The sequence below is a fragment of the Conger conger genome, chromosome 5 (genome assembly GCF_963514075.1).
Source record: "Conger conger chromosome 5, fConCon1.1, whole genome shotgun sequence".
Classification (NCBI taxonomy): Eukaryota; Metazoa; Chordata; class Actinopteri; order Anguilliformes; family Congridae; genus Conger; species Conger conger.
In genome coordinates this window covers 55,537,429-55,550,518 of record NC_083764.1, presented here as the reverse complement: position 1 = coordinate 55,550,518, position 13,090 = coordinate 55,537,429, and the positions used below count along the sequence as shown (strand labels likewise).

The 13,090-nt window shown below is 46.1% G+C and overlaps 1 protein-coding gene across 1 annotated transcript in view; it reads right to left on the bottom strand.

Moving 5' to 3' along the window:
• Positions 1–1,259: 1,259 nt before the first annotated feature.
• cop1 (COP1 E3 ubiquitin ligase) overlaps positions 1,260–13,090 on the bottom strand; it is a 48,996-nt gene continuing 37,165 nt past the window's right edge. The window contains exons 19-20 of the mRNA XM_061244015.1: positions 7,227–7,271; positions 1,260–2,140 (exon numbers count right to left, since the gene is read on the bottom strand). Coding sequence (XP_061099999.1) covers positions 2,123–2,140; positions 7,227–7,271 — 63 coding nt within the window. The 3' untranslated portion in view covers positions 1,260–2,122. The remainder of the gene's footprint in view (positions 2,141–7,226; positions 7,272–13,090) is intronic.

The window sequence follows — 13,090 nt, the reverse complement described above, 5'->3', positions numbered from 1 at the left end:
GCCCGGCGGCTTAGCGCTCGATAACAAAACTAAACGCAATGAAATAAAGGGACGCCGCGAGACGGGCGGACTTCAAGGCCCCGCCGGAAAGAGCAGGGGGAGACGGCGGGTTAAAGCGGGACCGGCGGCTGAGACTCTTTTCTCCGTCTCAGCTGGGCGGTAATGATGCACTCGGGGCGAGGCGCACTGCGAGGTCAGCCGGCAGACAGGCTAAGAGCCGCATCAAAGCCTTCAGAGATCCCCGCCGGGCGCGGAGTGCTGCGAGTTTAAACAAACACGCAGGGAAGCCATTAGAGACGGGCAGAGAAAGTGCGTACAGCAAAACGGGTCCCGTGAATCTACGAGAAAGTGAGTGCAGCAAAACGGGTCCTGTGAACCTACGAGAAAAGTGAGTGCAGCGAAACGGGTCCTGTGAACCTGGAGAAACCGCAGCGCCCACACAGAGAATGGAAGACGTTGTTACATCGATGCCGAAAATAGCAGCGCGTGAAGGAAGGATGCTAATTAGCCCTGATAGCCAGGCACTTTGAGAAAGGGAAGTGCCCAACGCACCACAAGCCAGCGGAAAAAAAAGGAGGATCCAATAGGTTCACTACAACCAGGACAGACAGATTTTGAGAATTCTTACCTGAACTTCACAGGGACTAGCCGAAGTAAGACACGGTGGAACACGCCAGGCTCAGACATGCACCGTTTAATGGACAGTTGAGACAGAGGAAGATGTCGTTTGACGTCAAAACATCAGAGTCAAAAACACTTTTCACACCAGTTTCTGACTCTGAGGAAGGCTATCTTTGATGTTGAAACACCATTCTCCCCCTGTACATGAAACAGAGTGCGTTTCTTTTCACCGTCTGCTATTTCGAGCTAGTCCCTGTGAAGTGGTCCGGGTAAGGAGTCTCACACAGCCTGGCACTTTGATTGGTGCAAATGTACGAGTGTAAATATGAATACCATCTGTGCATTCGGGTAAAGGCAGAGACAGTTTTGAATGGTATAGGGATTCCAAAAATAACTGCATTCATACCTGAACGGAAAGTTTATCTTTTATTCCAGCGGGAAGGGGTTAAATTTAGTGAAAGTAAAGTTACAAATAAACATGTTGGACTGGTATTGAAAAAGGAACCAGAGGACAAGGAGCCCACAGGTAATGGCGTCTGGCGATCGGGAGTTTCTGAGAAATACATAACACCGCCATCACTGTGCCACAAACAGCGGCACCATTACGGTCTTCTGAGGAGTCAATTACAGATCATGAATACTCAATTCAATCTTTTAATATAAATTATCAAAATAAATAAAACCTAAGCAGGATTTTAATGAAGAGAAGAGCAGCAATGTTTTTGTAAATGGTTGTCGCTATAGAAAAAAAGCTTAAGTACAATGTCATAAAAGTTCAAATGTCCAGTAATTCCATTTGCAAAAATAAAGTGTTCTGCTTTTGATGTAGACTACTACAAGACATTACTTAGGGTTAAACAAACAGTTTAATGCTTAAAAAAACGGATAAAAACATTTCCAGATAAAATTGGCTCAAAAAAGCTCCCTAGTATTCTGTGATTTCTATAACAATATAATGTGTTCTATGATGTCTTGTGCTTTGGCCTTGTAATGTAAATGCAGTTTTGTTCCTGTTGATTTGACTTTATTGAAAGCATGAACAATTTTAACTTCCTCGACCATCAGAAAGAACAATTCGAATTTCTCTATCCTTAAGGACATCCCTGTCATCCAACCAGTCATTCCAAACTTTATTATTCAAAAAAAAGGATTTCAACAGATGCATGTTAATATGTCCCCGCTTGGCTTAAAAAAAACGAAACAGAAAAACGCTCCTCCTTGGTCTGGTGTCCTGGCGACTCCTCATCGCGTGGAACGGGACAGACCGCTGGCAGAGTCTTTACCGGAGTTTACCGGCTGAAAAAAAAAAAATGAAGACAAAAAAAAAAAAAAAAAAAAAAAGGATTTGTGTAAATGTCCTTTCTTCCAAAATGAATCCTTTGGAAATGCTTTGTGTGAATACGTCTGAGCTACAGTGCTCTTGTGCCTGGCTTCCCGCGAAGAGAGGGGGGCTTCTCTGGAGCGTGGGCAGCTCCCGACGACTTCTCGCTGTTCCTCTGCCTCATACCAGCTCGAGTACCTGAGGGAGAGAACACCGTGAGATGTCCACTGCACTTCAGAGTCTCCAAAAACAACTCTCAGACTGAAAATGACACCGAGATCTCCACTGCACTATTTTTGGGGAGTGCGCAATATCTTGGAGGGTGTATGAAATTGTTATGAAAAGAAAAGTGTATTTATTTTTTATGTAAGCTGTAACTATGTAGGAGATCAGCAACTCTTGACTGTTGGAAGAGAAATGTCTCCTTTTTTATTTCTTTTTTATTTTCCCTTTTTCTCCCAATTTGGTAGCCAATTGTACGTCGTCTGATTCAATTGGAGGTAGTCGTATTAGATGTATCGCCCGTTCCCCGTCCCTCGGCGGCCCGAATGAGAGCGACACGCCTTCTTCAAGCCGTCTCGTCTCGTGCCCGTTGCCGTGATTCCGAGGCGCCCGAGGTGCTTATTGTGCGGCGATCTAATAACCCTGCCAAGTCCCTCCCTCTGAAGCAGCGAGGCAATTATTGCTGCCCCACGTGAGCCGGCCAAACTTGGCTTTTGGCAGGACCGAGAATCGAACCCCGGTCCCCGGTGTGCAACTGCAGCAAACTGCAACCGCAAGAAATGTCTCCTTTTTAATCTTACCTTAAAATCTTATCTTAATGACATATTTTGTCAAGCCATACCCTTGGCAACACAAGCAGGGAGCTCAAAGACACAGCTGTGACGTGTACATAAGAGCTTTAGGCAGGGCGTGTCTGAACAGTCGCAGTCGAAGCGGGACAGAAAAGCTCCTCGGCTTTGAGCAAACGGGCGGGTGAGTGAGACATTAAATGGCGTCATGGCAGCCGGCGGTAATCAGCGACGCGGCGTCATTTCGCTGGCGGCTTGGCCTGAAACGTTGTGACTAATTTGCGTGGCGTTTGCTGTGAGCTGAAATGCCGGCTCCTCCTCATTGACTGGAGTGGCAGGCTTAAGGAGCACGCCGCATCTGTCCCTGCCACGTCCGGCCCCCGCGACGAGACGCGTCTGTTACCCAGGACACGCACACTGCACAACCGCACAGATACAGACATGCACACAGATACAGACACACACACTCCACAACCGCACAGATACAGACACGCACACTCCACAGCCGCACAGATACAGACACGCACACTCCACAACCGCACAGATACAGACACGCACACGCACGCACACACGGATATAGACACGCACACAGACACGCGCACACACAGATACAGACAGGCACGCGCACAGATACAGACACGCACACAGACACGCATGCACACATACAGGCACGCACACAGACACGCACGCACAGACACAGGCACCGACACACAGACACAGACACACACAGACACAGACACAGACACAGAGACACAGAGACACGCACGGACACAGACAGACACAGACAGACACAGACACATGCGCATACGCGCACACACACACACACACACACACTTCAAACAGCCCCCAATGTGCAGGTGTGACCAAAGATTTCGACGTTTTTGAAGAGCGTGCCAATCAGAGCAGACTTATTTTAGTCTCAGACAGCTCCACAAAGAGCCTATGCCTGCACTTTCTCCAGTGCTGTGCAGGAGATAAAACAGAGGCGAATTATGGAGCTACGAAAACAGAACCACCTGCATTAAAAAAGTGCTTCAACAGGAAAACCTTTGTATACAGCAACACTTTTCTGACAGAAATATACGACTTTCAAGGAACACTAAAAAATCCACATCAAGATAAGTGACGTTCATTTCATTTGTCAGACGAGCACATTAAGGAGGATTGGCATTTTTGTCGTTTCTTCGTGCGACTAAGCCCATTCTCCCAGCACGAGAGACAATATTCTCTTCAATTAAAGGAAACAGTTATGTCCTAAAAGCAGCAGCTTGTTAATTGTTGTGATGACGGTCATAACCGCACGCAGAGCCCGTAAACGGCCCGTTTTCCCCAAACTACCGTTTCCGGGGGCCTTTCTAGCGTTAGCGTTAGCCTAGCTCGGCTAGACAATTCGGCAACTTCTGATACGAGGCTTTGCGGAGCCTTTTTGGGGGAGACTAATCCAATCTGCACAAAGACACTGCAGAGAGTCGCCGCCGCTGAGTCAGAATACATTTCCAGAGCAGAGAAAATGAAGAAATAACATCCGTCATTTTTAAGGCGAACCGTCTCCGAATCTGAACGACGCTGCTTCGGGGGTGCATTTTGTTTTTAAATGACCTCCTACCTCGCGATTACCTACACTTACTTGTGAGCGCCAACTGGGTTTTCAGAAAGATGGCGTACGACAGTTTTTTGTGAGCATATATGAAAAAATCTACCCTGTGAAGAGTAGGTTTTTTTGAAAATGTTTTTTCTTGCTTTGAATAAGCAGTAGTGAAAATTCTAATCACACATTTTTGATCTCATATCTAAAAGGGTTAAGAGATGAATCATAAATAATGAAAACATAAATAATGATCTGCTCTGTGGTCTGGGAGTGATAAAATGTACAAAGAAAATAACGGTAGAAACGTCATTTAAAAACATTCCCCTTCGCGATCCCCCGGCAGTGAATGCGTCACTCCCGGCTAATCTTCATCAAACAGCAGATTAATAAACCTAAAGCCATCACATCAAAAAAACTTGGCATTTATTAACAGGCAGCAGTATTATGAAGCACAGCATTTTTCATTACTCCCCATTAGCCAGATTGCTCGTATCTATCAGGTCTTCTGTCCGGGGCTGCACACATTTCCACCTCCACGCGGAAAGGACGTGGCGAACAGACGGCCATTTTGTGTAAATCCCACACGCAGAGAGAAGCTAATTGGACCGTACTGTGGCATTGTCGTGAGGACCATTACCGACCCCAGTCGTTTACGAGCTCCAGAGAGACAGACGTTTCACATTTCGATATTAATCTCCGAGTCTTTGAAAAGCGGACGAAACGGGGAACAGAACAGGCACACAGAAACCCCGTTAATAACTTCTGGATATCCATTAACGGTTTTATTCTTCCTGTTCATAATGGGAATTACACGGGGACGGAAAATCCAGGTGGAGAAAATAAAAGTCCTCTCCTGTGTTCTGGTCCAATCACCTGGATTTGTTCATTAGGACTGTTCTTTAGCCAGAAGGCAGAACTAATGAGTGAAATCAGCTAGGAGGAAGAAACACATGAGAAGACTTACTTTCTGACCCCTGGACCTTCCACCCCTGGATTTATGCATACTGTGGTCTCGGAAAAGTTTGAGATTTAAATAACTCTTATCCAGTGCTAAGCCAAGCCAGCAGTATATTCAAAAATATACATGTCTGACGGTCTCATACAATAATATGAATGTACAAACCTACACGTTTTCATTACGGGAAATTAACTTGAGCTATACGTGAGATTATATTCATATAGTCAATTCAACAGAAAGCCCACGCATGCTTTGATTTACATATTTTTCTCTTTTATGAACAGCACTGCATTATATGTGCCACATTAATTAAAAATCAGGAATCTTCTAAAATGAGTTCATAAATATGAGGAAATTAAAACGGCCAACAAATGAAAGCAGTCTGGAAAAGCAACGGAGGGCTCTCCGATGCCCCGGGTGAATTTGCAGGCAGGCGTTTTTAAGACATTAACCCCGTGCAGCCGCGGTTAGCGCGGTGTACCTTTCTCCAGGATATTACCGACACCCCCGGCTTCCCAGAGATAATTAAAATACCCACGTGGCTCGTGAGCCAAGAGAGGCAGCGATGACGCTTATGAATTCGCTCTTTATTACTACGGTCTACGGAAGTGTTCCCTCCCTCCATGAATCATCCTTTGCTGGCTCGGCCTTCAGCGCTTTGCATTATGCGGTGCGTAAGAGGAGGCTGTGGATGTAAAACGTGCATTATGGGATACCACGCCGAGCGTGACTCCAGGGTCAGGAGGAAATGGGAATCTGCTAAGTGCCACTGCTGAATGAGCTGTGTGACATTCAGCGCTACTAAACGGCTGTTCAGAGTGTGTGTATGTGTGTGTGTGTGTGTGTGTGTGCCTGCGGGTGTGCCTGTGTGTGTGTGTGTGTGTGTGTGTGTGTGTGTGTGTGTGTGTGTGTGTGTGCGCGCGTGCGTGCGTGCGTCATTCAGCGCTACTAAACGGCTGTTCAGAGTGTGTGTGTGTGTGTGAGTGCGTGCGTGCGTGCGTGTGTGCGCGTGTGACATTCAGCGCTACTAAACGGCTGTTCAGAGTGTGTGTGTGTGTGTGTGTGTGTGTGTGTGCGTGCGTGCGTGCGTGCGTGCGTGCGCATGTGCGTGTGTGACATTCAGCGCTACTAAACGGCTGTTTAGTAGCGCTGTTTAGTACAGAGTGTGCGTGTGTGCCTGTGTGTTTGCCTGTGTGTGTGTGTGTGTGTGTGTGTGTGTGCATGTGCCTGTGTGTGTGTGTGTGTGTGTGTGATTCAGCGCTACTATACGGCTGTTCAGAGATAGGTGTGTGTGCGTGCGTACGTGCGCATGCCTGTGTGTGAGTGCGCACCTGTATGTGTGTGTGTGTGTGTCTGTGTGTGCACATTAACACACATCCACTACATTGCACAATAAGCCAGTGCCCTGACCCAGCTGCCATTTTCAGTCGACACGTTTAAAAGCGTTTACATAGACGCACGTACGGCAAGCGGGACAATTAACTCCCACTCACCACGGATTTTCAAACCGCATTTCAATCTTAGTGCATCCTGTTTGAGTTCTGAACCGTATCGTAGCCGGGGTTCCTGCTAATCCACACTCTACCACGCAGGGATTCCCGGGGAAGGTGAAAACCTTGAAAGTCTCCCATTTTGAAAGTGTAAAAATTAATGTTGTGAAAAACGCTTGTGCTAGCAGGCTGGGTTTTCCCATGGTTTACCCGCTGTCATACAGATCTCCTTTTTTGATATACATACATAAGCGATGAAACACAGGGCCAGGAAGGTGTATACGTTTTTGTGGAGACACGTGCTCCTCCGTACTTCCCAAAATTACTAAATAGGGAGGACCCAAAGGAATTGGAAATATGTTTAGGCATTCCATATTTGGAGAGATCAAACAAAAAACATGCAGAAAAAAGGAAGATAAGCAAAATCTAGCTGATAACTGCACCCATAGATACATACCTTTATCGTGCCTTGACTGTTGGCTGCTATCAGCACATTGGACTCCTGTGGAAAACAAACAAGACATTTTAGAGCAAATACCGCACAGTCTGATCTAAAAATCACATTACGCATCATACGCTCCTTGTAGATAAGTGATTGGGGGCTCGTTTGTTGGATTAAAACGAACACAAAGAAGGGGTTGTTCCGTCATAAAGCGGTTCTGAAATAGATGAAGCGGTCTGAGACCGGAGCTGGGCGATACGCCAGATTCACCGCATCGCCGGCACGATTTCAGCCGGATACGTCTTCTCTGGCAAACCACGCACGTCGTCCATCAAACCCGGCCGAAAATCTACCCGGGGTACGGTTGCCACCTCGATAACACGCTAGCCGCTTTCGGCTTTCAGAAGCCGGGGGACGGTGAAGGATTTTCGCGGAAGCGTTGAAGCGTGATGGCGGTGGGACCGCCGATCGTTGCCCTTCGGGGTGGGGTTTCTGTCGTCTCCGATCGCTCACCGACCGACGCGCCGCAGCGGGGGGGTTTGAGACGCCGTGACAACCGTCCTGACAACGCCTCGCTTTCATGGAGCAGAACTAACGCAGTGCCGTGAGTGAATAGAATGAATCCCTATTAATGCGTAAAGACCTTCTTTGAAATCGTGTGATGCAATGTTTTCCATCCGCGAGGAAATGCATTAGCGTTAGGTCGAATACGTAATTGTTTCGGATTCGAAGACTTTTCTGTGCTCGATTGATCTGGCCTGGTGCAATTTAGGCAACCGAGAGGACAAGAAGGCAGGGTTTCCATAAGTTACAATACACCAGCCAAGCTCAGTAACACGTAAAAATGTATTTGAATCCAAAACGAGTACATATTTGACCCGGGTCTAATGTTAGTTAAGCTACGGATTTACAGAATGTATTTACAAAAAACTACGAGTTTTAAAACAAACTGGCAAAAACCTTTGTTTCTTCATCATATTACCATGATTACTTTGTTCATTAACCATACTTAAATACTGTGTATCATGCACAAGCCAGACATCTGCAAGAATCCCGATATGATTTTCTGGCCATATGGCGGTTGCCGAACAGATGTGTGCAGGAAGCAATTACAGACATAGCACCAAGCAGGCAGCGCTTTCGGGCACGGACCATACATACCAACACACACGACACAGGGGGAGGCCCCTCCTCATCTGGGCACACTGATTGGATCAAAACTCCGGAGAGCACTGAAGGGTTTCAGACAAACATTTGTGTTCGCTAAACCGCGCAGGACTGACAGTTGGCGCGGCGTGCCTTCATACGGAGGGTACGCCGTTAAGAGTTGCTTTTCAATTAAGGGCTGATTTACGGAGGCAAACGTCAGGAGAGTCGACTTCCTCTCGAAATAATCGCTTCGATTGAGCGGTGTACCTTAAGAGCCGAGGCAGAACCGAAACGCGGCGGACCCTGCGGTCCCGCAGGAACGCGGCGACTCCTCGACGTCTGGCTCCTCGCCTGCGCTCCCGCGGTACCCGCAGAGGACCAGGGTCAGGGTGACCTCCCCGCGGTCCGGCGTTTCACAGCGCCCGCGCGTACGAGATCGCTCGGAGTTCACACCGACCGTCGTCCTTAAACTGGAGAAAAGCCACTTTGCTTTCGCGCCCACAGACGTCGGTGCGAACACGATTAAACCTGTCACATTTAGTACACTTTATATAATGCTTTATGTTACTTTAATAACACGTCTTCTCCGATTCTCTGTTTAGTCACATCTCGTTTGTGCAGCGTTGCCGCTGGAATTGAAAATCTTCTTGCTGGAGAATAAATAAAGATAATTATAATTCTCCGACATGCACTGTCAGCAAGCTATGTTTTAGCACTCCATTAAAAAACTCCCCCCCCAAATCAGAAAATGTACATATTTCCCACTAGAAATGGCCATCATCATGTACAACCTGCCTCCACTGGGCAGATAAGCAGCATCTTAGCTACATGTATAAAACATTTCAGACATGACATTTTTTTTGCCACACATCACTTAAAAGCATGAAATGTCCTTTAGTGGGAATGAAACTAGTGACCTTCACACAGACCACAGCTAAAGCACTATAATAACTGCTGTGACAACACTTCCATTGCCAAAGAGTGTTGCTTCCTTTGAGAACAGCACTGAAATACTTCAGAGCTTCAGTGGAGTGACTTCAGTACGGACCGCTTTTCCACACAAGTATCTTCCAAGGTTTAATGTAATCACAAATAAACATGCAGGGTACGTGACCAGCATACTGCCTCACCCTAAATATAACTGGCGGAAATATCCGTATCGATTTTCCGATACATTTCAAACTAGCACACTGGATGAAGGCCACCCTTTTACCCAAGGATCGCGCTGGCAAAACTGCATATCCACAGATAAGACGATGATGCGTTTGAGTGTACAACAATTTATGAAATTTCTGACCTGTGGCAGCCAAATTCCACAAGCTGAATTCAATATGGCACATTAAAAAAATACCATCCTTTCACCCCGAGTTGCACAACTTGATTTTTTATTATCCTTTATTTTTACCTCAACCAAAACACAATACTTCCCTTCTTCCAAACATCCTACATTATTGCATATCATATAGCTGCAGCCAAGAACATGGATAAATAATGTCTCCCACAGATACATTTTTCTGACTAAAGCAAACGGGCTGAAACACTGGGCACCAACATCAGATAATAATCCCCATGCCCATGGGATATAAGCAGTACCAAGCACGACAGACGATATATCAACGTGTATTATGAATGCCAGCATGGGCTTGGGAACTTTCTTCTGTTTTTTTCTGTTTGTCTGCTATACTCGGGGTGGGGGGGGGGGGACTATTATAATAATAATAAATAATAGTCATTTAGCTGATGCTTCTATCCAAAGAGACTTACAGTTGATTAGATTAGGACAAAGATGGTTGGGACTAATGAAGTAATCGGTATTTTTAAGATTGCCAGCTCCATCCACAATTTTTCCATTTATGTTGCATTGTGTTTTATTCAAATGAATGATTTAATCATGCAATAACATGTTTAAAGCTTGAACTGGAATTCACTGAAAATTAATCACTGTCCACACATCCCGTGTTCAGTGTATGAAAGCAGCCATCTTCCACCACATTGTGATGAAGCCTTAATATGTTTATTTTATTTCTTCAATTTATTACTGTGCCAGTGTTAGCCAGGAAGGCTAGTGGTCATCCGCAGTCTCAGGGCTACACGGTTTGGCTGTGGGAGGAAACCGGAGTATCCAGAGTTAACCCACACGATCACAGGGAGAACATGCAAACTCCATGCGGAGAGGATCCGGTCAGACTCGAACCCGGCACCTCCTTCTGGCTAGGCTGCAGCGCTAACCACAGCACCACCATAATGCCCAAGCCAATGGATCAGATATTCAAAAACATACATTTCAGACTCTCAAACAATTATATGGTGGTAAAAATCTTAATTTAACTCCCCGAAGGGTGCAGTTGATAATTAAAATACCCACTTTGTTCCTGGCCTGTAAGGATCCAGGCCAGCCGGGACTTGAACCCACAGCCATCTGCTAGCAAGGCAACAACATGGGTTTACATATTTCATAACCTACTGCATCTGCCAGCATTAGAAGTTACTTCAGAATCTCAGTTTAAGTGTGCTAATCTGCTGCCAAATGCGATTAACCTGCCTAAGTATGCAAAATGAACTGTATTTGAACTAATGGAATGTTAAGCAACAGTACCTACATGTAAGTACTTTCATTTAACTTCTTTCATGGATAAAGACACAAAAATAAAAAACATTTTTTTAATCATTCTTTGTTTATGCAGGTGCAGTTCTGCATGAAAGATAAGAGATAGGGAATAATTTGGAAGGGAAAAGAAGAATTTTTTAAACGGTATAGTTGACTGGGCATTTTATGGGCAGTCACAAATACAAAAAACCTTCTGCCTTTTGGCAATTAAATTCAATTCAGAATAAATTCCCCTGAACAGCTATCTTTACAGCATGACTCATCCGACTGCTGAGAGAAAAAACAAAAACAAACAGGAAATTAACATAATCATATTCCAGACCTCGTCTGAATTAGCACTGCTTTAAAATTCAGAAAGGTTAGCTACAGCCAGAATAATCAAAATGACTGAATTTACAAGCTCTCTCAGACTTGCGCATAAACATCTTCAAGTGTCAGATAAAAACACTGCTAATGTTCAAACGCTAAGCAGGTAAATTAGAAAAACTAAGATATTCGCTGTTTTATAATAATGTCACACATTTCAGCATGTTATAAATGCGCGATTCTATAGACGTTTACTAAAACAACAGAGCGTGCGGCGAGCCTCATCACAGTAATGTATGGATGGCCCGAGAAAAAAAGCACTCTGCTAAGTGCAAGAAACCTCACGGAATTGGACCACCCGGTTTCCACGGCGTATTTACATTACATTATTACATTATTGGCATTTGGCAGACGCTCTTATCCAGAGCGACGTACAACAAAGTGCATACCCATAACCAGGGATAAGTTCGCTGAAAGACCCTAGAGGTAAGTACAATTTCAACTGCTACCTGTACAACAAAGATAAGGACAAGGGCCATTTTTTTTTTTTTTTTTTTTTTTTTTTTTTTTTTTTTTGAACAAACAAACAAACAGAGCAAAAGTCACCAAAGTTAACTATCCAAACACTGCTTACCTAGCCAACTAAAATACTGATACACAAGTCAGAGACAACAATTAAGGTTCACAGGGAGGTAGGGAGGGATGGGGAGAGGTGCTGTTTGAAGAGGTGTGTCTTCAGCTTGCGCTTGAAGGTGGGGAGGGATTCTATAGTTCTGACCTCAACGGGGAGTTCGTTCCACCACCGTGGAGCCAGAACAGACAGTAGTCGTGAGCGTGAGGTGGAGGTTCTGAGAGGGGGAGGTGCCAAGCGGCCTGTGGAGGCTGAACGAAGAGGTCTGGCAGGGGTGTAGGGTCTGATGATTTTTTGCAGATAAGCTGGGGAAGACCCTTTAACTGCTTGGAAGGCTAGCACCAATGTTTTGAATTTGATGCGAGCCATGACAGGCAGCCAGTGGAGGGAAGTAAGCAGGGGGGTGACGTGTGAGTATTTGGGAAGGTTGAAGACCAGACGAGCTGCTGCATTCTGGATGAGTTGGAGGGGTCTGATGGCGGACGCTGGGAGGCCAGCCAAGAGGGAATTGCAGTAGTCCAGGCGGGACAGAACCATCGCTTGGACCAGGAGCTGGGTCGAGTAGGGGGTGAGAAAGGGGCGGATTCTCCGTATGTTGTATAGGAAGAACCTGCAAGACCGGGTCACCGCCGCAATGTTCTCGGAAAGGGACAGTCTGCTGTCCATCACCACGCCGAGGTTCCTTGCACTGGGTGACGGCGTGAGTGTGGTATCCCCGAGGGAAATGGAGAGATCCAGATGGGGAGAGGTATTAGCAGGGATGAATATCATTTCAGTTTTACCTGGGTTGAGCTTTAGATGGTGGTTGTCCATCCAGCTCTGGATGTCCCTCAGGCAAGCAGAGATACGGGCTGAAACCTGCGTATCAGACGGCGGGAACGAGACGAAGAGTTGGGTATCGTCCGCATAGCAGTGGTAGGATAGCCCATGTGCAGTGATCACAGGGCCAAGGGAGCGAGTGTAGAGAGAAAAAAGAAGCGGGCCAAGGACTGAGCCCTGGGGAACTCCTGTGGCGAGGGGCCGAGGTGTCGATACCGAACCAGCCCAGGCAACCTGGAAGGAGCGACCAGAGAGGTAGGACTCAATCCAGTCCAGGGCTGTGCCACAGATGCCCGTTGCTGACAGGGCAGACAGGAGGATGGATACTTGATACGCTTAATAGATGTGTTGTTTTCCTCTGCGTTA